A 26,124-nucleotide genomic window follows, 5' to 3' on the forward strand; every position below is an offset into this window, starting at 1 on the left:
AAACCTTTGAATTCTCTGTACAAACCTGGCCTCCCAGTGACCAGGTCAGAGCACAGTCCCATGACAGTCTAGAGTCCTGAGCTGCTGTTCTATGGAAAGCTAAACCCAGTCTTTCTCCTTCTAGAAATGGCCTGAACTGTCCAACCTTTCTTTAGCCTGTTCCTTGTTTCTCCCAACATGGGCTGCAATGTATCCTCCACTGACATACAATTTGTCTAGGCCAGTTCCTCCTCCATGAAAGTCCTTACTTCTCACCCTGATATTCTTTACCTCTTACTTATGGGCCAGTTGTCAGCCCCTCCATGACTTTGTCCCGAATGGCCTCAGATAGGCAGCCACGTCCCTCCACCTTCTTCCTCCCTCCACCAAAGCACTCAAGCTTCTATCAGCTACACCATTCAACACATTGCATTCTGTTTTCCTCTCTGTTTGCACTGTCTGGTGGTGTGCATTCAATGCTCCTGGAGACCAAGAATAGAGTCTGGGACTTAGAAAGATTCAGGAAATATTTGTCTAATGAAAAACATAGGAGTTCCTGGTTGGCTGAGTCAGTTAAGCATCTGCATTTGGTTCAGGTCCTGGGATCAAGCCCCACATTGAGCTCCCTGCTCAGCAGAGAGTCTCCTTTACCCTTTCCCTCTCCCTCTGTTCTCTCTCTCTCTCTCAAATAATTAAAGTCTTAAAAAAAAAAAAGAAAAATGTATTCACTCACATCAGTTATTATAGCTAAAATAGTAAATCTCAACATGTTATGTATGGCATATTACATTGAATGATCAAATATATTTATCAACTTCATGCATACCATAAAATATAACATATTTGGCTTTGAAAAGAGTTTACTAATGTCTTTCATCATTAAATGTTGGCAAATTTCTCTGCATTTGGGTTTTCTTTGTATAATTAAAATATTCCTCTGTCTTCTCTTTTCAGCCTCATTTTTTTGCAGCCTTTTGGGGTGCCTAGCTATTCTACTAACAGGGATATCTGACTAAGACTCATTCAGCCATTTCTTTGTAGCCTTGTTCTTTGATTGCTGGTATTTCTTCCTGGAAAGAGACTCAAATTCTTGATGCAAAAGGACATGTACAAGCCAAAATTAAATTGCAGAATCTATCAAGGCTTTTCAGAATCTATAAATCTTCTGCTAATGTGGAACTATTTTGCAAAGTTTCTCAGCCTCCTCCTGTTTATGCTATAATTTACATGTGAAAGCAATATGCTTTTGTTATGAAGAACCACTTTTGTTCAGGAAGCCCTGAAAATAGCCTCAGTATGTTGTGTACTGTGTGTCCCCCATTCCCATTGTGAAAACATCTGCTGGCTCATTACAATCTAGTATACATTTCCCATTCCCCATCTCTCATGGCGTTTTCTCACTCCAGAGCCTTGGGCTGACAATCACGAAGTCTTGGATCTATCTGAAATCTAGAGATTTTCTTCTGGATGTAGTTGGAGAAGAATGGTACTCTTTAATGAGTCAAGTGAAATTCCAAGATCTTATTTCATATCACTGCTTATTCTCACAAGAATATCTCACTCTCACTATCTTAAGCCCTCATTAACATTTATTGTGCAAGGTAAGGGATTTGAACTTTTATACCAAAGTGAATGTAAAGGTCAAAGCCCTATTTTAGGAAAGTGCACTGAGTGCTATTGTGTGAATGTTCTAGTGCTTCAAGGATGCCAAAGGTCATTTGACCCTACAGACGATTATACTTGTTCTCACTGCCCTCCTCTCCACCCATACAAACACACTAGTGAGCATGAATCTCTCTGCAGAACCAGCCATGCCATGCCCCACATCCACAGAATTCATCCACAATCTGAAATTTTTTACCTTCAATGTGCTATTCAAGGTTCGGATTTTGTGAAGTTTCTCATTTATGGATGGATTCTTACATCGCTTAACAAAGGACTTTCTCAACTCCTTTTTGGTTGAAGGCCGACGGTCCCCAAGAGGAGAAAGACTAGCTTGTTCTAACGATTTGTAGAGTTTCTCCATTTCATCATCCTCAGACAATTTTGTTTCTTCTATTAAAATAAAAAAAAAAAAAGCAATAACAATAAACCCAGTTAAAATCAAGTTGAGAACATTAGATGCTGTGGTCCTAACACAAGGCCTAACACAGCTGCTCTGCTGACACCTTGATCTCACACTTCTAACTTTCAGGACTGTGAGACAATAAATTTTTGTTGTTCAAGCCACTCGTTTATGGTACTTTGTTAGGACAGGGCCGTATTCCCTTTGAAGGTGCTAGGGAAGGATCTCTTTCAGACCTTCCTCCTAGATTTTGATAGGTCTTTGGCTTGTGGCAGGAGAACTCCAATATCATGGGGTGTTTTCCCTGTGTATAGGTCTCTGTGTCTAAATATCCCTCTTTTATGAGGATGCCAGTTGTATTGGATTGGGGGCTCACCCTCCCAACCTCTCTTAAATAATTACATCTGCAATAACCTAATTTCTAATAAGGTCACATTCTAAGGTATTTCTAAATTAGGATTTCAACATGAGAATTTTGGAAGGACAAAATTGAACTCATAATAGCCCACCATGTAACTCCCTTCCTCCAAAATCATGTCCTTCTCACATGTAAAATGCATTCACCCCATTCCATCATCTCCAAGAGTCTTAACCCATTCCAACATCAATTCAAAGTCCAAAATCTAATCCAAACATCATCTAAATGTGGTATTGGTGAGACTCAGGGAATGATTCATACTATGGCAAAATTCCTCTCCATCTGTGAACCTGCAAAACAAGTTATCTGCTTCCAAAACACAATGGTGGAACAAGCAAGCCCTTGCAAACTAATACATACTCTAAAGCTTGAGAACCATTGTCCTTGGTGAGTTTTAGTTTGTTTTCTTTTTTTTGTTTGTTTGTTTGTTTGTTTTGTTTTGGGGGTATTTTTCCCCCTGAAGAGTTTTAATGTTCTTCCTAGAACTGCCCTTTGAGAGAACAAATCCCCTTGTGATCTGTGGCTTTGAGCAGATAATGATCATTACACATACTCCCCACCCCCTTTCTTAACTACAACTTGCTAGCTTCAGCCCAAATGCATCCCGTGAAGTGACTCCACACAGGATCCAGGGGGGACCCACATGAACTGGGCTAAGCTAATGGCAGTTCCCTCATGCTGCCCATAGTCATTGATTCAGGGATGAGCATGTGCTTCAGGTCAGGCCACCTGGGGCTAGGAAGACTCAGTTCTGAGACTTTGGTTGGGGTATAAGGGATCAATTTCTCTTTTTTTTCTAAACATGTGATGATGTGAGCTAGAAGCCTGCAGGGATCACCCTAAGAATACTAAGAATGTAATCAATATATAGGATACAGCTAAAACATGGATCTTGGTGATTTTTTTGGAGCCCTTGCAACTAATGGGAGCCTTTGTTAAGCTACTCTCAGGGTAGTTTTCAGTCATGTACAAATGAGGACCCCAAGTGATACAGATTACCCAAAGAAAAATCTTCATCTTTTGATACTGCTTTAATATCCCACTAAGAACTTTGGTCCTTTATTCCTTTATTCTCTGAAAATAATTTTAAGAAAGATACACAATGAGATTTCTTTTTTCATCATGTCCTTTTTAGTGTCTATGTATTTCACATCTTATCCTGAGAATAAGCTTGATAGAAGGCCATCTAAAAAGTATGACATTAGGAAGAACTACAAAAAGGGGCCTCTCCAAAGGGGAGAGAAAAGCATATGATATTAATGTAAGAACTTCAAAATCAAGCAAACTTGACTTACTTTACAGTTTACTCTTGTGAAATTAGAAATATTTAAGCAGTAATTTTCTCTCATCTACTGCCAGAAAACTACCATGGGTGTTCTCAATATTTTTTCAGAAAACAGAGGGCAAAGATGTTGATCTAACTTTGTGACCAACTTAAAGTATTGGTCAGTAAACCCCTTTTCTTTCTACCAAAGCAGACTCCAAAAGGGGGAGATCTTCAAAACTGAGTTTGAACACAATTAGACTTTTTGACTCAGACTGTGTACAGAGTGAGTTTTTCTCAAATAAGCACATGAAAAGATGATCACATCATTAGTCATTAGATAAATACAAATCAAAACCACAATGAAATACTACTTTGCACCCACCAGGATGGCTAAAATTACAAAGACGGACAATAAGTGTAGAAAAGGATATGGAGAAACTGGAACCCTTATACATTGCTGGTAAGAATGTAAAATGGAGCCACCACTTTAAGGAAAAGTTTGGCAATTCTTCAAAAGCCAAACACAAAGTCATGATATGACCCAGCAATTACATTCCCAGGTATATACTCCAGAGAATTAAAAACATATGTTAGCACAAACTTGTACCTAAGTATACGTAGCAGTACAATTCATAGTAGACGAACGGTGGGAATAGCTCAAATGTTCATCAACTGATGGATGGCTAACAAAATATGGTATATGCATAGAGTGAAATATTATTCAGTAATTAAAAGCAATGAAGTACTGATACATAACAACATGGATGAAACTTGAAAGCATTCTGCTATGTAAAAGTCAGTCACAAAAAACACAGACTGCATGAGCCCATTTGCATGAAATGTCAGGACAGGAAATCCACAAAGACAGACAGTAGATTTAGTGGTTGCCTGGGGCTAGGGAAGGGGTAAGCAGGAATAGGGGATGATAGTTAAAGGCGTAGGGTTTTTTTTGTATATGTTGTGTTGAAGATGTTCTCAAATTAAGTTGTAGAGATAGTTGTACAACTCTGTAAATATCTTTAAAAACATTGAACCATTTTTATATGTGGATTTTATGGCATGTGGAATACTTCTCAATAAAACAACAAGAAAGTAGGTTTTTATGAGATTGTTGTGATAACTGATGATACTTGCACAGTAAAAATACTAAGGATGGTAACAGTGTTGGATTAGGCTGGAGATGTCAGAAAGCCTTAAGAAAATTAAATGAAAAGACATCTGACTCTCAGAGGGGACATTAGGATTGAGGACCCTGGGACATTTCAGACATACAGGGACACAATAATTTTTGTATGTCCTTTCCTTTTACAGCAAGGTAGGTGAGATTCTACTTTGAATATAGTCTTAATACAGAACTTTCAATGCTACCATATTTTTTAAGTAAACTTCAGAAAGTGAACCAAATAAGTGTGTAATGAAGAAAATAATAAAATGATTTCTTTAAATTTCTGTGTTCATGAAGCAGCTCAGTAGTGCTATTAAAGATTGTGATAATAAAATTACCTTTGACAATACATTGGTTTGTAATTATGTCAGAGTAAAATGATCATATTAAGACTACATATCAAATTCAAAAGATATTAAATTAGTAAAGATAAAAGTAATTTTAGAATCTTGGAATAATGTGGCATAAAGTACATTTCCTAAATGAAAAATAAACAGGGCTGCCTTTTAGGTAGATTTATTATTATTTAAAATATTTATATGGATATATGTTATCTTTATGTTAAAAAATATCAGAAATTATCTTTCTTCCCCATACACATTCCTTCCCCTGACCTAAATTTGAGAGCATTAATCATGAGAATACAGGTGTACGTGTGTGGTATTTGTGTGTGTGTGTGCAGTGTGTGTTGTGTGTGGTGTCTGTGTGTATGTAGTATGTATGGTATGCATATGTGTAGTGTGGGGTGTGTGTGTGTACAGTATGGGGTATGTGTGTATAGTGTGTGTGCATGTGTATGTTGCATGTACAACTTTATCTTCTAGTCTCTCAAGAAACAGTGAAACTTTAAAATTAACACATAGGTAAAGTGGACCTTTGGGGATTACTGAAGTTAATACAGAATTCACCTAAAATAGGACCAAATAATATTTAAAAAAATTCTCTATTTGAATTCATCTAGAAACTGGTGATAAAAGGAAGGGGCAAGTATGCTCAGATAAGGTTAGAGCTGTTGGGAGAAATGGGGAAAACCTGAAAGGTAAATGTTCTTGCTGTACTCCTGCTTCTAGCCATCCACCTTTCCTGGGGGGAACCTGAAACTGAAAGACTATAGATACGTCTGACCTCTAATAACTGGATTCCAGAATTGCCCACAAACATAAGGACGATAAAATAATAAAAGGTGATGTTAGGAGTCCAGAAAAAAATCCCTATTGGCTTTTTTGTGTCATAATCTGAGAGATGTGCAATATATCGCTAAATACTCAGGGGACATACCTGTGATCCAGCCATGTCCATGACCCAACCAGGAGCTCGGTATTGTTTTTACTGCTGCTAAGGGCTGGTCCTTAGGTCTTCACAGGGCCATAAAATGAGCATTCAATAATAATGGGAGCAGATGATAAACAGAATTCATAGGACAACAAAAGACCCAAAGGGTATAAGCACACAACAAAATACAACTTACACCTGACCCCAGAGCACAGGTCTTCCCAATCCCCCCAGAGAGGTTAGAGTCTTCCCAATCCCCCCAGAGAGGGCAGTGCTGGTATGTTAACCCCATGCCTTTATGAGGCTTCTGAATAAAGTAGTGTTCTAAAATCTCCCTGTTGTATTTTTATGTAAATATTGTTCTACATTATAATTTCATACTAGGAAGCACTAGATCATTTATCATATTTTACCAGATTGTAGAAGGAGCAAGGAAAAAGACTGCCAGCAAAGACCACTGGTCTGTCTCATGTTAGGAAGAGAAGCCAAGTCCATCATTCCCACCTCCCTTGTCTTCTACAGCGAAATAAATGATCTGACAGTCAAGGGTTTCCAGTGCAACTGCTAGCCTTCCTCTCAAGAGTGTATCTGCCTTCTTGCATAAAATAACAGGACGTTAACTCCCTCCACCACATAAGGCACTTTCCAGACTATCTCATCTAGCTCCCAAGGCTTTGCCAAAACTATTTTTATTTTGTGGAGGAGAAAAAAAAAAAGGAGATTCTTGAAAAACAGTAAGTGGTCTTTCCAACATGTAAATCAGTGATGGAATTAAGAACAGCTCAATTCCACACTGTGCAGGCCCATGTGTTTCTAGACCAGTCTTCTCAAACTTTAAAAGGCGAACAATCACCCATGGCTCTTGTTAAAATGCAGACTCTGACTCAGCCAGTCTGGGAAGGCCCTGAGCTTCTCAATTATTAACAGGCTCTCAGGTGATGCCAGAACTGCTGGCCTGTGGACCATGCTTTGTGTAGTAAGGCCAGACTGTCACAGATTTGTCATGTAACACCGGCTTCAACCCACGAGAAGAGAAAGGAACTGGAGTTAACAACTTAAAAGTAGGGACTCATCTAGAGAGCTGCACCTACTTTCTCTGTGACTCTTATTAGGCTAGCTCAGAATGTCTCAGGGGTCCAAACAGCAAACTTTCTCTAAATTTTGGTCACTGGAGCAGCCCCGGTGGCTTAGCGGTTTAGCGCCGCCTGCAGCCCAGGGCCTGATCCTGGAGACCTGGGATCCAGTCCCACGTCAGGCTCCCTGCATAGATCCTGCCTCTCTCTCTGCCTGTGTCTCTGCCTCTCTCTCTCTTTCTCTCTCTCTCTCTCTCTCTGAATAAATAAATAAATCTTTTAAAAAGTAAATAAATACATTTCGGTCACTGTAATATAGATTTAGACTTAAGAAAGAAATGGGATTTTTTTTTAAAATAGGATCTTTCTTGGTGACTTTAGCAAATGAGGCAAAACAACATTTTAACTAATGGTTAGAGAAGTTCACTTCTTTCCAAGATTATGCCAGATGAGTGTGCTGTTCCCTTGCCATCCTCCCACATAACCTACACTATTGTCTGCCTCTGACAGGACAGACATGCTCCCGTAGGCCCAGAATTTGGCTGTCGAGAACATTGTATGCAGATTATCTCTTTAAATGCAGCATTTTCAACTTTGCCTCCCCCACTATCTTATTTTTGGTGTTTCCTTGTGCTTTCTAGAATGTGGTTTTTATTTTCTACTTAGAACAGAAGTGCCAAAGGAAATTCATATGCCATATTTCATATCAGAATTTGAAAGGAAGCCTGTTTTGAAATTGAAAAAGTCTACATGATGACCCAAGGAAGAGAAGGTTAGCTCCTGAACATGAAATACTTGGAAAGGTTTATGTAGGAAGCAGTATTCCCTGCTTTAGGTGCAATGTTCAAAGTGAGAAAGCAAGACCGTGGAAGGCACTTATCACAAAAAGATAACTACATAGTCATTTCAATGTTATGTGTAGCCATTAATACTTTGCAAATGTTATTTAATAGAATACCTGATGCCAAGAGATTCAAAAACTTTTATAGGCTTTCTCTAATTAGTGACTTGACAACTCTCCAAGATAGCAAAAGACTTAGAATCATACTGTCAGATAATTTTGAATTATGTAACTAAGATAAATCTGGATAATTCATTTTAAAAGTAAGGATACTACTGACCAAGAACATTACCATAGGAGAATTTTGAGAGAGAGAGAGAGAGAGAGACTGCTTGCTCTTGCTATTGATGGAGAACAGCCATTATGTATTGAGTTTTTAGCATGTAGAAGGTCTCATATTAACCACTATAGACCTTATTATCTTTGTAACAACTCTATGAAAAAAAGTGTTATTAGCCCTCATTACAAGGGAGAGACTGTTGAAACACATAAAAACTTCGACCAAAGCCACAACGAGACAGACATAGTGATGACTCAAAACCTTCAGCCTTAAACTATTCTATACTATAAATATATTTGATGAACTGTCTTTTGAATAAAGCCCAATGAAGAAAGATTTCACATCAGGCAACATACAGTTAGTTAGATGATAGCCACTTGGACCACACACCAAAGCTTGGATTCTTGCTCCCACCATTCTGTCTTCCAAGGGAAAAATCCCCACCCAGAACCTCCGTTTCTGGGGTGGCCAGGTTTTACACTAAGAAACTCTATTCTCACAGGGCCATAGGGTACCAAACCAGGAAATTAATAAGCTGGCCAGCAACCTTGGAGAGAGGCTGGATGATCGGATTCTCTGTTGGGGCATTTGAACTGAGCACCTGGGGATAATCTGGTTCCAATCAGGAGCAGAAGCTGAGACATGGTCACAGCAGGCTAGGCTCCCATAAAATAAAGATAGAAGAGCTTAGAAATGGAGAATAGAACATTGGAAAAATAGTATTTGAAAGATGATTAAAACAAACAAAAAAAGAAGGCAGGCAAAATAAATTCTATGATAGAGAAATCAGATTGAGAAAGAGTATCTAAATAGAAAGCCAGTACTTTCACTTGTACTCTTTTAAGTCTGAAAGATGAGTAGTTTCATTTTGATTTCCCTCACTCTTTTTTAATTTTAGCTTTACATTCTCTACCAGAGTCATATACTTTTCTTTTCCTGGGTATTTGATGCTCCTGTTAAGTAAGGTGACTCAATACTCTTCTACCATATTATTGCTTTTATTGATAAGAACAAACCTGGTCAAAAAAAAAAAAAAAAAAGAACAAACCTGGTCTATTGGGCAATCTTTAATGTTGTTCTTTATTATTATTATTACATCTTATGGCAGTGATTTTTAGAAGCAATCTTAGGCTGAGTCTGTGGTCCAAGTATCTGATAAGCAGCTCTACATTCTTAAAACAGATATTCTAGGGAACCCTGGGTGGCACAGCGGTTTAGCGCCTGCCTTTGGCCCAGGGCGTGATCCTGGAGACCCAGGATCGAATCCCATGTTGGGCTCCCGGTGCATGGAGCCTGCTTCTCCCTCTGCCTGTGTCTCTGCCTCTCTCTCTCTCTCTCTCTCTCTCTATGTGTGACTATCATAAATAAATAAAAATTTTTTAAAAAACAGATATTCTATTTGTTTTAAAAATGTATTTGTCCAATCATATAAGCACCCACAATTAGGTGAAATATTTAACGTAGACATAAAATTTCTACATTTGCTCACATTCTAAGAAAACAAAAAACATTGGCATGCATACAAAAAAAGGCATTTCCGGGATCCCTGGGTGGCGCAGCGGTTTAGTGCCTGCCTTTGGCCCAGGGCGTGATCCTGGAGACCAGGGATCGAATCCCACGTCGGGCTCCTGGGGCATGGAGCCTGCTTCTCCCTCTGCCTATGTCTCTGCCTCTCTCTCTCTCTGTGACTATCATAAATAAATAAAAAATTTAAAAAAAAAAAAAAAAAAAAAAAAAAGGCATTTCCTTGGGATTTTTTTTTTCTTTTCAAAATCCTTGCAAGGATTTTTTTCTTTTCAAAATACGCAAGAGGTTGAATGGGAACTAAAAAGGGGGAAATAGCTAGAAAATTGCCTAAATTCAAGGATTCAAAGCCAATGGACTCTAGTTAAATATGTTGACCTTGGGTCCTAAACTATTGAGTCCATCTACCACGTGGGTCCATTTTGGAGACAAATGAGCACAAAATATAAAAATGGAAGATGCAAAAGGAGAGAAGGTATGGGGGAGAGTGAGGCAAGACAAAGGAAGAAGTTAACCTATTTTAAGTTCACTAAGCAGAAAATAAAGGTTTGGAGCAGATAAATGCTCTTACCTTTTTAAGATGGCACTCCCTTTTCCTTATCTCGATGATTATAGTCTAGTGTGATCTATAATTATTTGTATAACATCCTTCTTTTTACCTTATAGGAAAGCCACAGTGTACATATTTAGAGTTATGTATTTAATTATGGCATTAAATCTCTACTAGCAAACCTTTTCCCAGGAAATGATACCAATCCTAAAGAGTTGCAATTATATTTAGTAATATAAGAGATTGAATGTGCTGGAAAACTTAGAACTCATCCTGATTCCTCTCTTTCCCTTTGACATTTGATCCATTCATTTACTCGATTCATCCATCAAATACTCTGAATGTTCACTGTGTGCTAAGGCAGTGTATTTCAGAGACTAGGGATAGACTAAATAGACAAGAATATTTTATGATTTTTATACTCTTACATTTAATTGTATGATACATCCCAAATGCATATTCTTCTACCCCTGGCCCATTTCATTGCTATCAACTTAGTCCAGGCCACCATCATTGCACTGTTGACTTATCTCAACAACTACATATCTGGTCTACTACAGCTTCCTAATCCCATTTTCCAAATAGTGAAGTAATATTTTTAAAGCTTAAGGAGGGGATCTGAGTGGGACAAATTAGCGAGGGAGACAGATCATGGAAGACTCCTAACTCTGGGAAACAAATAAAGGGTTGCAGAAGGGGAGGTAGATGGGGGGATGGGGTAACTAGGTGATAGGCACAAAGGAGGGCAATTGATGGGATAAGCCCTGTTATACTATAAGTTGTCAAATTGAATATAATTTTTTTTAAATGTAAAACAAAACAAAACAAAACCTTAAGGCACACCATAACACGCCCCAGCTTCAAAAATCATCCCATTTCATTTAGAACAAAATCCAGGGATCCCTGGGTGGCGCAGTGGTTTGGCGCCTGCCTTTGGCCCAGGGCACGATCCTGGAGATCCAGGATCGAATCCCACGTCGGGCTCCCGGTGCATGGAGCCTGCTTCTCCCTCTGCCTGTGTCTCTGCCTCTCTCTCTCTGTGACTATCATAAATAATAAATAAAAAAAAAATTTAGAACAAAATCCAAACACCTTATGGGTTCCACTATTAGCCACATAAGCCAGCTGCTACCCACTTCTCCAATCCCTTTCCTGAGCTTCCCCTGCCCACTTTGTTCCAGCCACACTGGATTTCTTTCTGTTTTTTGTATAACTACAAAACTTATACTAGTCCTAGAGCTGTTGTTGCATTTTATTTTCTCTCTGTCTGGGGCACTTTGCCAGCTATTGTTCACTTGTGTAGGCTCCTTTGTGCCATTTGGCTCTCAGATCACCTTCTCAGGGAGGTCCTCCCCAAATAGTCATCTAAATCAAGGTCCTTCCTCCAACACCCTATTATTACATACTCCTACTTTATTTTCTGTATAGAACTTATTCACTACCAGAAATCATCTTGTTCTTGCATTTACCTAATTGTCTCCCTACCCTACCATAACATATATATACACCAGATTGTGAATTCTATGTAAGAGACCTGTTGCCTCTGTTGTTATTCATATCTCCAAATGCCAGTTGTGCCAGGAAGACAGTAGATTCTCAGTAAATATTTGTTAAACATTCATTATTTGGTCAAAAATTTTTTTTGATTTTTTTATGAGTTTATTTTTTATTGGTGTTCAATTTGCCAACATATAGAATAACACCCAGTGCTCATCCCCTCAAGTGCCCCCCTCAGTGCCCGTCACCCAGTCACCCCCACCCCCCGCCCACCTCCCCTTCCACTACCCCTAGTTTGTTTCCCAGAGTTAAGAGTCTCTCATGTTCTGTCTCCCTTTCTGATATTTACCACTCATTTTTTTTCTCCTTTCCCCTTTATTCCCTTTCACTACTTTTTATATTCCCCAAATGAATGAAACCATATAATGTTTGTCCTTCTCCAACTGACTTATTTCACTCAGCATAATACCCTCCAGTTCCATCCGCGTCGAAGCAAATGGTGGGTATTTGTCGTTTCTAATGGCTGAGTAATATTCCATTGTATACATCTTGTTCTTATCCCCTTCACCTATCCCATCAAATAAGCACAATGAGCTAATTTTGGAATTGCATTATTAAGAACTCAATAAGTAAATTATACTTATTAAATTCTGAGTATCTAGATGGGCCATAAGTAAAAAAATATATATTTTTTAGCTAGTTAAGAAAAAAAGAGGACACAAATTAGAAATGAAAAAGGGGGACATTACTAGAGATTAATTGGACACCAAAATGATAACAAAAAAATATTATGAACAACTCTATGCCCACAAATTTGATAACCTAGCTGAAATGGACCAGTCCCTTGAAAGACACATATATCATAACTAACATGAGAAGAAATAGATTATATGAATAGGCCTATCTCTATTTTAAAAATTGAAACATTGATAACCTTCCAAAACAGAAAGCGCTAGACCCCAATGGATTCATTGGTGAAATCTACCAAACATTTAAGGAAGAAATTATACCAATTCTCTACAATTTCTTTCAGAAAACAAAAGCAGAGAAAGTACTTCCTGACTTATTCTATGAGGCCAGAATTATTCTAATACCAAAACCAAATAGAGTACAAAAGTTGAAAACCATAGACCAACATGTATCATGAACACAGACATAAAAGTCTTCAACAAAATATTAGCAAATTGAATCCAACAATGTATAAAAAGAATTATATACCACAATTAATGGGATTTATTTCAGGTTTGTGAGGCTAATTCAATATCTAAAAATTAATTAATGTAATCCAGCACATCAACAGACTAAAGAGGAAGAAAAAAAACACATGATCCTATCAATGGGAATACAGGAAAAAAAAATTGAAAAATCTACAGCCCATTTATTTTTTTTTAAAAAATTCAGTAAATAGGAATAGAAGAGAATATTCTCAACTTGATACAAAAGATCTACAAAAACCTACAGCCAACTTCATAAATGGTGAGCAACTTGAGGCTTTCCCACTAAAATCAGTAACAAGGAAAGGATGTCCCCTCTCACCACTCCTTTTCAACACTATACTGAAAATCCTAGCTAATGCAACAAGAAAAGGAAATAAAAGATATACAGATTGGGAAGGAAGAAATAAGTCTTTGTTTGCAAATTACATTATATGACATTATGAAAAGGCAAAACTACAAAGATACTAAAAAGGTCAGTGATGGCCAATGGGGGGAAACAGAAGGGAGGGCTGAATAAGTGGGTTACAGAGGATTTTTATGGCAGTGAAAATACTTTACAGGATACCATAATGATGGATACATGTCATTAGGCATTTGTTCAAAACTATAGAGTACACAACCAAGAGGGAACCCTAATGTAAACTATGAATTTTGACTGATAATGATGTGTCAATGTAGGTTCATCAGTTACAACAACATCCTACTCTGGTAGAATAAATGCTACAAGTGGAGAAGACTATGCATGTTTAGGGGACAGATGGGAAATCTCTGAACCTTCTGCTCAATTTTGCTCTGAACCTAAAATTGCTTCAAGAAAGATAGAAGTCTACTAAAAAAATATTTTTCAATTTTATGCTTACTATAGTTGTGTAGTTTGAGGAAGATAGGACCTTATTTGCTTTAGCTTTAATTAGGAAAGCATAACATTGCAAGGAGAGAAATTAGAAAGTAACAATAAAAGGATAGTGCAAGAATAGATGTCAAAGGCTTAAGATCTTATCCTAATGAGAAGGGTCTCCCTGGAAAATTAACCTTTGAACTGTCCTTTCTAGCTGCAAATTCAGACATGTGTTGATATCTTTACAGTTCCTTGCTCTTGATGAACAGAGAGACATGTGTTCATGTATCCAGAATAGTCAAAAAGAGCCAGGAATATAATTATAGAGACAAGACAATGAATCTGATACCATGATGTTAGAAGCATTTCAAAGAATTGCACAGGTTTCTTCCCGGAGCAAATAGTGTAAATTGCAGGTCTCTGTTCTTGAGAAGACTTGTTGATCAGGGGAATAAAGTCATAGTTCTCTAAATTATGTCATTGACCTTTTGTTATTGACCTTTTATGAATCCCACTCAGATAGTCAAAAACATATTAACTTTGAAATTTTTTAAAAATATTTTCTGTGTGTGTTTAAGCTTTTATTTTAATTCCAGTTAGCAAAAATATGGAACGCTTCACGAATTTGTGTGTCATCACTGTGCAGGGACTATGCTAATCTTCTCTGTATCATTTCGATCTGTATGTGCTGCTGAAGTAAGCACTCATTTTGAAATTTAAAAGCATTCTTCTAAAACTATGCTTATTTACAGAAGAAATCAAAAGCTGAATTACTCTTAAAACTTACTGTTTGCAAATGGCCAATAATGAAAGTACTACATTATACAAACTACAAGTTCTAGTCAGAGGTACACAGAACCTGCATGTATTTACTAGGAAAAAGATAGGAAAGTGAATCGACTAGGCAATTAACTTAAGGAGCAAGCAAAGATCAAACAAAATAAATCTAAATAAAATAAAAGAAAGAATTCATAAAGATAAAGCAGAATCTTATTAAGTGGATAATAAAAATAATATGCAATCAATAATAGCAGACTGTATTTTAGAGTACAAAAGCAAATAAACTTCAGGCAAATTCAATTCTGATCACACAAGTAAGAAAAAAATGAAACATAAATATTAGAAAGGAAACGCTAAAATGGTCATTACATAAAGCTAAGATAACTTATCTAGAAACACTTAAAACAACTTCTAACTATAAGGTAGGGTGACTACTATAAGACAAACATAAAAAAAAGCCTTTTATTTTCACATCCACAATAATAGTGATAAAATATAATAGAATTAAAAGATTTCACTCACAAATGCAAGAAAAACTATAAAAGGTCTAAGAACAAACTTAATAATATACATGCTACACTTGTAAGAAGAAAATCTACTTAAAATAATACTTAGTACTTAAAATTGTAAAATGACCTGAGTGGAAAAATATACCATGTTCATAAATAAAGTGACTCAGTGGTTTAAAGATAGCAGTTCTCACCAAACAAATCTAAACAAATTCAAGAAAATTTTAATCAAAATCCAAATGTGATTTTTTTAAATTAAACTTGAAAATCAAATCTGAAAATTTACCTAGAAGATAGAGCCAAAGAGAGAAATGTTTTCCTGAATAATGAAGCATGCTATAAATGAAGAATCTAACTACTATACTGACAAAGTAGTGTCAAGGAGAGAAATGTTCTACTGAATAAAAAAGTGTGCTATAAAGGTAGAATCTAACTATAATACTGAAAAATTAGAAGATAAAAACATCAGTGAAAGACTACAGAGATTGCAGAAATAAGCCTATATGTATGAATTTTGATACTACAAGGTGATGATACAAGTCATTGGAGAAAGAATATGTTTAATGTCATCAGGCAATGAATATTCACTTACAATTAAGTTAGATGCTTATAATCATAAATAAAATGAACTAGTTATATTGCCCAAATTTGCAGGTAAGCTAATCTGCATTATTTCATGACATCCTCTAGGGTCTGTTAGCCACTTGGCACAGAGCAGACAAAGCAGGTAGATCATCTATGCTTGAGAACAATGCCATTGAAGTCAACAATTATAGATTCAAGATTTTCCCAATCGTAAATATTTACTTCTATTTTGAGATTCCTTCTCAAATTATAGTTCAAAAAGTAGAATCACTGGGAAATTTTCTAGGGACTAAATTAAGTAATAGAGATACAAAGACCAAGATCAGTCCTCACTTGATAGGCATGCTATGGAAGCCCTCCAGTCTCTCCTTTGCTTCCTATGTTCACTGCCACCCCAGCTACTACAAAAGTTTCCTAACTCTTCTGATTTTCTGTGTCCCCTTATATGCTTCTGCCTCACATTCTAGAGCTGACATAATTTTTCTAAAGCATAGAATCTTAGAGATTTGTCCAGCCTGACTGTTGCTGGCTTTTCATGACTTTAAAACAAATTGTGATTAATAATAATAATAATAATAATAAACCATAAATTATGTGACTACCTTGATTAGAAACAGTCATCCATTATCTACTGCAATAAACTAATGACTAGCCCAGTATTCAACATCATCCCCCAAATTTCTTTTTCATCCCTCTTTGTCGTGGCTCCCCTCTCTATGCACAGGTCCTCCCACTTAGATCACAAACTACTTAAATATGATCTTCCATATTTTGAGTTCCTACTTTCCTTTACATCCCTCGAGTACCTTCTCTCTCTCTGTGGCACTTACTTTACTCTGCTTTCTTTTTGTTAAATGAGTCTCATTCCTCCCACTCTCCCCATTAATATGTTAAAATTTTCTAGTCCAGAAGTTGTATTTTGTTCATCTGTGTCTTCCTGTTAGAGCAGAGTACATGAGTACATGTTAGGTACTCAAAAAAATAAGGCTAAATTGAATGGACTTCAGTATTCAACTTTTTTTTTAATGTTCTTTCTCCCTAAAGAAACATGCTGCTTAATTCCTACAGCAGCATCTAAATTAGCTAGCTAAAATAATACAGCATCCATCCTTTTGCAATCAGATTATGTACAACTTTTGGTAATATTTGCTAACCCGTAAAATCTGGCTCATTTATGTCACATTCTTAAGGTGTCATGCATATTTCCAGTAGGCTCATTTCTTCATAAACAATTCTTTTTATTCAACTTGATTCCCAGACTAGACTTGTACTTGATCATTTATCATACATCGAGTATAAGTCTTATTAGCATCCAGGACATTCACGATGTAAGTATCAGTAAAATCGTCTCCACTTTGTCAGCATGATGTAAATAGAGACATGCATGTGAGTCATTATGACATAGACATAAGTAATGTCCTAAAGGACATTACTAAAGGAGGCTAATAAAGGACATAAAGGACATGTCCTAAATGAGGCTAAATAACCTCTCACGGAAGAAGGAAATAATTCAGGGTAAAATTGAGTTGAGACTAACCCTATCACCTCTTTTCCCAGTATGTTTTGAGGAAAGACTCAGTGAAGAGTCTGGATAGCTCTGGAACTCCCAATGTGGAAAGGCAATGGGATGCAATTAACACCCTGCATTTTTTTTTATTAGCTCACACCACAGGGAAGAAACAAAAGGCTATTTCAATTCAGTATAAAATTCCAGCAACCACAATTTTAATTGCATAACTGCAAAACATTTCTTTCATTGTCGAAATAAAAAAGAAGGCTGTAATGCATGCTGCCTGCTTGTTTCAAGACTCAGTTATTAACCTTTAAGAATCTTTTCTAGGAGAAAAGCCTCTTTCTCCAGCAAATGCATCTTGAGACTGAGACTTAACCTAAAATCCTTACTCCTGTCTTGGACCATGTCGACACTTCATTCCCTGTCATAAAAGCATCCTGAACAGTATTTCAGACACAGGAATGTCAAGGCTTTTCTTTTATAATTGGCAGCTAAAGAATAATTTTTAGCAGTCACAGAAATGAAAAGCTAGCTTATTCTCTAACACACAAACACATACATGTAAAAAAATGCATAATACGCAGTCTGATTACTCAACAGCAAATCATTACAAACACAAGAAAAGACCTGGTTGCTGTTTCCATAGCAATGACTTTATGTGGTTTAACTCTTCTGGGAATTTAACCAAATCCCCAGCAGCAGGAGAAAATCATCAGCAAAAATTTTGTGACATATGGCAACTGCCAACACATAACCAAGGGAAAAATACTTTTATTTTATCTTCCTTTCTACTAAGAGGAACACCTTCATGTCAAGTTGTTTGAAGAAGCATAGAGATTTTGCTGGTCACGCTGCACTTAACTCAAAATTTTAAAATAGTAGGTTTCTTCTTCCTTAGATTAAAAGGGATGTTTGGTACCTAGCTAGCTCTGCAATTCATGCATCCCCAGAATGACGTTCGGACATGGACAGAGAGCTACATACATCTTTCCATGACTTGCAGCTTATTCATCCTCAAGGAAAAAAAAAATCAGTCTGCAGGGTCATCTCTCAGAAAAGAATGCAAATGGAATTTTACTGTTTTGCTTTTAAAGCCATCCTCATCCTGGGGTAGTATGTGTGTGTGTATGTGCACATGCACTTTTTAGTTCTACTTATGGCCCAATGACTAAAGAATTTTTCACAGGAAAATAATAGATGTGGTACTTTTTATTTGTGATTTTCTTTAGTTCAAGCAGCTCCATATCTGGAATGCTCTTCCAAGTATCAAGTTAAAGAACATGCAGTTCAAGTTACCTTAGTGCTCTCTTAGGTATATCTTTATAAGAACCAAGATTGTGGGGCGCCTGGGTGGCTCAGTCGGTTAAGCATCTGACCCTTGGTTTTGGCTAGGGTCATAATCTCAGGGTCAAGAGATTGAGCCCCACATCAGTCTCAGTGCTCAAAGCAGAGTCCTCCCTCTCCCTCCTTCTCTGCCCCTCCCCCAGCTCCTGCACTCACACAAGCTATTATGTGCTCTCTGTCTCTCGTTATAAAAATAAATAAATAAAATCTTTTTTTTTAAAGAATAAAGATTGTGATCGATATGTATATGCAGTTGATACCCAGTGAAAATGGTTGTCTCAGAATGAGGAAACACCTCCAATGACAAGGAATGCATTACTTTCCAAGAAACCCATTCAATTTTGAACCGTTTTCAACATTAAAAAGAAGTTTCTTATGCTGAGTCTAAAACTATCTCCTTTTTGCTTGTGCTTCTAGCCTCACCATCTGCATTAGTTTTGTACTTCTAAGGAGAAGGAGATTATGCCCAAAATTCCTTCTATGTGACAACACTTCTCAAACCTGAGGCCAGCTTACATCCTGTTTTCCAGCTGTTAGAGTCCACTGGTGACCTGCTGGATTCCTCACTGGTGCTGTTTCCACCCTCCTCCCTACCCTATCTCTTTACCTCTAGACATGTTATTCTGCCAATGACTTTTTTCACTCTACTTTTTTTTTTTTTTTTAGAGATTTTTAAAAGATTTTATTTATTTATTTATTTGAGAGAGAGAGAGAGAGAGAGAGAGTACACAGCCAGGGGATATGCAGAGGGAGAGGGAGAAGCAGGCAGGCTCCCTGATGAGCAGAGAGCCTGACATTGGGCTCAATCCCTGGACCCCAGGATCATGACCTGAGCTGAAGGCAGACACTTAACTGACTGAGCCACCTAGGTGCCTTTCCACTTTTTTAAGTGTAAAGCAGATCATTGGCTTAAATTAGGGGTATTAAGCAAAAATGCCATCAGTTGCCAGACAGGTAACTCAACTGGGTGAAGCATCTTCAGGTAAGGCCACAGGGAGTGATGACAACTGTGGTGACTTATAGAATGAGTTCTCAACCTGAGCATTCAAATTGGCATATTTCAAAATACTGTACACACACACACACACACACACACACACATACACAGGGACTATAGTCATGATCCTGGGCTTAAATTATCCTGAGACCAAATATTAAATTAACAGGGTATATCTAAAAATTTGAGAACTTAAACTTTCCCTGGTAAGGCTAGGAAAGATGGGAGAGCAGCCATTTGTGTCTTCAGGCCACTCTGGCAAGGTATCATGGGAATTTCACCAGTCAACCTTTTTCCACAATTACACTCAAAAAACGCAAACCGAACTCAGCATTCCCTCACTGCTGAGTATCTTATATTAGATAAGCTGGTTTTTACACCCAAGTAAACAAGGTACAGACCATCTGAAAGGATACATCATGACTGAAAACTAACAATAAAAAAAATCCATCTGCACAAACAATAAAGACCAATTATCACAGAGTATTAAGAAAGTTCATATTATTAGGGCACCTGAGGGGGCTCATTCGGTGAAGTGTCTGCCTTGGGCTCAGGTCATGATCCCAGGGTCCTGCTTCTCCTTCTGCCCCTCCTCCTGCTTGTGCGTGCACACTCTCTCTCAAAAATAAACTAATTAATTAATTAAATAAATTTACAAAAAAGAAAACACACCATTATTAATTTCTTTACTCCATTAAGTGTTTCCTTTGCTAAGACTTAAAATGTTTTGTTGTTGTTTTTTTTTCAAAAACATAAACTGTGCTCTCCTTTGTGTTTAAAAGATCTAGAGCTGGGGCACCCTGGGTAGCTCAGCCGTTTAGCACCACTTTCAGCTCAGAGCATGATCCTGGAGATTTAGGATCAAGTCCCGCCTTGGGTTCTCTGCATGGAGCCTGCTTCTCCCTCTGCCTGTGTCTCTGCCTCTCTCTATCTCTCTCTGTATATATCTCATGAATAAATAAATAAAATATTTTTTTTTAAAAAAGATCTAGAGCTGCCTTCCAAAGTGCATGCAAGTTGTCTGTCTCCCTGTTAACCATGCTGGCACCTTCAGGAGCCAACTCAACTCACAAAGACCCAGACCTTTTCAGTGGTTATGGCCCAGGGCAAGTGGATGCTCTCTATTTGTTCAGAACCACAACGTATCAATCTACAAAACCCTGCTCTAATCACCACAAACTCCAGGGCATAGAACATAGGACCAAAGAGGAGTCAAGCTTTTCCTCAGATGGGCGGAAAATCACATGTCTCCTAGCTGTAAGCATGTGTCCAGTGACCCAGTGGGTAACTAACAGCCTTGAAGTTGGTGTCTTCCACATACAAACTCCTCTACAGAAGCAGCCCTGGTGCTTAGCTCCACCTGACAGTTTAATTATCAAATCATCATTCATGACTTTCAACATTCTTTTTACAAATTAGCCTTAAACTTCTATACCCACACATCAATATTCATTCTCCAGAAAGGAGTAGACAACTTCTTGGTTTACCTCTGTCTGCCATCTTTGATCCAGTGGGCTGGTCTGGGACAGCAAGATGGTCCAGGTTGCTACTCAGTGAAGAAGTATCATCACTAGACAAAGAGTTCAAAAATCCACTTTCTGATGTGGCAAAGCTATTCTCCAGAGCCCTGCAACTGTTTGCTTCAGCAGGGGCAGATGAGCGCACTGCCACAGCAAACATTATAGACTGTTCCTCATTGTCAGCAGCGGCCGAACTGTTGCCCATGTCGATCCAGGACTGTCTGTCTCTAGAGAAGGAGGCCAAACTGCTTTGTGTCTTTATCGTACTTTCCAAGGAAGAGCAAGAACATGATTTGGGTGAAGATGAAGGTGCCTGCTGGGCAGCCTGTTTCATAAATAAAACCAAAAAAGAACGAAATAAATCATGATTAAACCAGCATTCTCTACTTTCCATTTTTAACAAAGGTACTCTAGTGTTTCAGAAACAAATTATTAGTCACAAATTATTTGAAAAACCATTCACAAGTTTTGGATTCCTTTTTTTTTTTTTCATTTGTTTTACCAACTGTAATTCAGAACAAAAGCTTTTTGTTCTTGTATTTAACCCCTGCTTTTTTTTTTTTTTCAAACAGCTGAAGACATCATATTTAGCTTTATATTTCAGTGATAGGGAAATAGCTGCATTGCCCTTACATAAGACCTTAATTCTCATACTTCATATGAGGATTATTAGTACAATCCCTTTTTATTCTGTTTGAGTTAAATCTGCTATAAGGGGAAATTAAAATTCTTAAGCTTCCACGTTATTTATTTTGAAGATTCTTTTTTTTGTATATTCTTTTATGGAGTTTGATTTGCCAACATATAGTGTAACTACCGGTGCTCATCTAGTCAAGTGCCCCCCTCAGTCACCCCATTCCCCCTCCCCACCACCCCTTCCACTACCCTTGTTCGTTTCCCAGAGTTAGGAGTCTCCCATGTTTTGTCACCCTCTCTGATTCTTCCCACTCATTTTCTCTCCTTTCCCCATGATCCCTTTCACTGTTTTTTATATTCCCTGTATGAGTGAAACCATATGATGATTGTCCTTCTCCGATTGAATTTGAAGATTCTTGAACAGATCACAGCAATGTTCATTATAAAACTGTTACAAAGACTTATAAAATACACTGAGAGAGAATTTCTCTGTTTGTATTCTGTATTTCCATTAGTTGCCAAAAGGAATGAGGTTAAGATTAAATTTAAATTTCATTCTATTTCTTATGGATCTACATGCCATGTTTAACTGACACACTGGGTGCTCTGTAATGTCTTATTAAAGAAGATAAAGAAACCTAAACTAATCTAAAAAAAGAACCAGAAGAAAAATGTATAATATTTATATTCACATGACAAGAACTACAATGACATTGTCCAAAACCAACTTGTGTAACTGAAATTGTTAGTGGGATAAAGCCAAAGAATAAACTAGGATTTTCTCCCAAAACCTTCAGAACATTGCAACCAACTCAGAATGGTTGATTTTGTTCCCATCCTGTGTGTTCCCAAGAATTTTGCAGGTTCTAAACTCAGAGTTCTAATAGGAAAAGCCAGTATTTACCCAATCTATGCTCAGTTTGCTGAATATTAGACATGCTTTATCAAATAATCAATAAATCCACTTTTTAGTAGCATGACGTTAAAATATCCAGTTAAGATACTGATTCATCACGTACACCTTATTAATAACATATTTGTACAGACATGAAAACTTTCATTCCAGAATGTGTCAATGAGTTTGTAAATCAGCTGTCTTAAATCACTCAGACCATTTAACAACTAAGAGCTTAATCTGCAATTCACTAAATAAAACCTTAGCTATCTAGAGGAGATAGTACATACCCTTCCAAGCTGTCCAAATAAATGCCAAGACTTGCTTACTCACTAGAATGATCTGCAAAATAAATATTAGCAAAAATACCATTCCAATCTAAGTCCTGACACGTTCCCCCATTGTGAGCTATTTTAGTAAAACTTGGCTTTGGTGGGGCCAGCTTCCTTTTCTGAAAAGAGACCAAGTGCAAGCTTTTCCTGTTGCTCCTGCTATTACTGTAATTTGATTAGCAAAATGGGCTATTTGAGCAAAAGCCTGTGTACATAGCTGCTTCAACACTTTCCATGAACCTTTCTGGACCTCAAAGCTCTGCTTATGGGCCAAGGAAAGACATGTTTATAGAGCACCAGAAATTTCTGTTAAGTATATTCCTTTGGGAGTACTACTCAAACATAAATGTTTTCAATCCATTGCTCTACTTTTGTACCATGTAATATTCATAAATGTGATTTTTAAAATTTATTTATTTGACACGGAGAGAGAGAGAGAGCGTACGCACAAGCACAAGCACAGGGAGCAGCAGGCAGAGGGAGAGAGAGAAGCAGGCTCCCTGCTGAAAAGGGAGCCCAACGTGGGGCTTGATCCCAGCTCCCTGAGATCATGACCTGAGAGGAAGACAGACGCTCAACCAACTGAGCCTCCTAGATGTCCCTATAAATTGATTTTTAAATGGAAAAAAAGAAGAGTGAGCAAGAAAAAACAAGGAAAAAGTAGAGAGATGGAAAGAGAACATGAAAAAAAAAAGATGTGTATTAGAAGAGATATTAACAAAATAAGAATCAAAGTGATCCTGGAGTGTCATCACAGAGGGCTCAATATGCAAATGTGCCTTAGAGATACTGTGGTGCTAAATCACAGGTGATTATTTCTACCATCTGTAGCTACCAATAGCCACAGTTAAACAGAGAACACTTAACTCAGTGCCTTATATGAACCATCCAGGTAATATACTCACAACATTTCTCACTGCAAATCAAATGACAGTCCTCCTCACTCTATCCCAGTGGATTAACACAAACCCGTCCTTTATCTCAGTTCAAGGACTGGCTCCTCCAGGAAGCCCTCAGTGGGCTCAGAGCCTGGTGGGTGCCTCTATCTGGTGCTCCCAGGCTTACTTCTATCATACTTGAGAGAAGTCATTTTATTTGTCAATGAATACTATAATTGCTGATTGACTCATTCATCTTTTTTGGTGAGCTACTTGAGAACAGGCTGTGTTTAAGTATTATTTTTACACATCTATTTTTACATCTATACCTGACCTACAGTTGATAATAAATTAATATCAGTACAAAATGGTCTAAAAGAAAAATAGCCCAGAGTAGTTTAGTCTCTTATGAAGGAGCACCCTGAAATTCTCTGTAGAATTTCTACAAATGATTTATCCTAATCCCAGGACCTGGCAGTGACAGTCACTGATTGTAATGCAAATACTCCCACAAAATGTTCTCATGATCTCCAACAAAATTATTATTTTACCTATTAAAGGTAAGTAATTGCATGGTGGTTCATTTCAGAACATTTGTGTTTTAAACATTTTACTTTTTGATGAGAAAATTTAAAGACATTTTAAAAATCTAAGTTTTAATGAGACTATATGATTAAATTAAAAATCAATATTGCTTTCCCATTTCCTCACAAATTTGCATGTCATCCTTGTTCAGGGGCCACACTAATCTTCTCTGTATCAGTCCAATTTTTTTTAAGATTTTTATTTATTTATTCATAGATACAGAGAGAGAGAGAGAGAGAGAGAGAGAGAGAGAGGCAGAAACACAGGCAGAGGGAGAAGCAGGCTCCATGCAGGGAGCCCAACACGGGATTGGATCCTGATGTCCGGGATCACACCCTGGACTGAAGGCGGCGCTAAACCCCTGAGCCACTTGGGCTGCCCTCAACCCAATTTTTGTATATGTGCAGCCAAAGTGAGTATGCTTTTTGCCATTTAATGTATATTTTTTAATTCAAATTCCAGTTACTTAACACACAGTATAATATTAGTTTCAGGTATAGAATTCAGTGATTCAACATTTACATAAGACATTTTTTATTGATCAAAGAAGCTCAGTTCAAATGTTGATTAGCTCTAAAATTTTTTTCTTTGACTTGTTTAAAAACATAAATTTGACATAGGGAAAAACAGTTTAAGACAGCCACCAACAGTCTGTCATTAGGAAGAAGTGAGTCAGCATATAGATTTTAAGCATATTTGTTTTTTAAAAGAAGAAAATACAGGAATAACTTAAGACTAAACATAATAAAACCAAATGAGGAAAAAAAAAAGGAACGTGTATGGCTTTTCTTTTATGGGCCACATTAATAAAAACAAATTAGTCAATTGCTGCCAAACCCCAAGAAATATTGTTTGTATTTCTACAGTATGCTAGTAGTAGCATTCTCTAAAAACCCAAAAATCTTGTAGAGCACACACCCCCATCTGACCCTGGCCTCCTGTATAATCATGGAGGACCTGCTCCTCACCCTAATCCCCAGTATCCTAGTAAGCTTGAAGAAACCACTTTACTGCTAAATCCTATTCCTTAACTTCCTCCTGCCACCATTACCCGCCCCCTCCTTACCTTATCTTCTCAGTTTCTCTCATATCCTGATCCACCCACTGGGTGGTCTACATTCCAACCAAGTTCAAAATCTGCCCATTCCTTTTTTCAGTTATGCCCTGACCTGCATCACCACCACCTCTCACACTAGATCCCTGCAACCCTCCCTCTGATTTATTTGCTTCTATCGTACCCCCCACCTCCCAGGACAGTGGGGACCTCTCCCGCACAGTAGCCTGAGTGGCTCTTTTAAGATGGAAACTGATCACATCGCATCACTCCTCTGCTCCAAACTCCCAAAGGCTCCCTTAAGTAACTCAAAACATCAAAGTCTTTAACAGGCCCTGGGGCCCTACATGGTATGGCCACTGCGACCTTGCAACCTCATTTCTGCTGTTCTCATTTTGACTCACTCTGCTTCAGCCACTGACCTCCTTAACTCTGCCACCTACACACCAAGGATATCTTAGCTCTAACTGTTCCCTTTGCATAGAACTCCCCAAACATCCACTTGGCTCT

The 26,124-nt window shown here is 37.6% G+C and overlaps 1 protein-coding gene and 2 non-coding genes across 25 annotated transcripts in view; all 3 read right to left on the bottom strand.

Annotated features, from left to right (window-relative positions):
* The window catches only part of IPCEF1 (interaction protein for cytohesin exchange factors 1), a 176,170-nt gene that overhangs the window by 12,987 nt on the left and 137,059 nt on the right, over positions 1-26,124 (bottom strand). For 22 of the 23 annotated variants that reach the window (XM_038526375.1, XM_038526377.1, XM_038526376.1 and 19 more), the window contains 2 exons: positions 21,202-21,559; positions 1,841-2,034 (listed from right to left, as the gene is read on the bottom strand). In XM_038526375.1, coding sequence (XP_038382303.1) covers positions 1,841-2,034; positions 21,202-21,559 — 552 coding nt within the window. The remainder of the gene's footprint in view (positions 1-1,840; positions 2,035-21,201; positions 21,560-26,124) is intronic. The other variant, XM_038526394.1, reaches the window with a different exon arrangement.
* LOC119869848 lies at positions 14,588-14,690 on the bottom strand. The gene has a single exon (XR_005354853.1). It is a non-coding gene; the product is annotated as a U6 spliceosomal RNA (small nuclear RNA).
* LOC119869885 lies at positions 24,656-24,762 on the bottom strand. The gene has a single exon (XR_005354876.1). It is a non-coding gene; the product is annotated as a U6 spliceosomal RNA (small nuclear RNA).

Source organism: Canis lupus, chromosome 1, assembly GCF_011100685.1.
Source record: "Canis lupus familiaris isolate Mischka breed German Shepherd chromosome 1, alternate assembly UU_Cfam_GSD_1.0, whole genome shotgun sequence".
Taxonomy (NCBI): domain Eukaryota; kingdom Metazoa; phylum Chordata; class Mammalia; order Carnivora; family Canidae; genus Canis; species Canis lupus.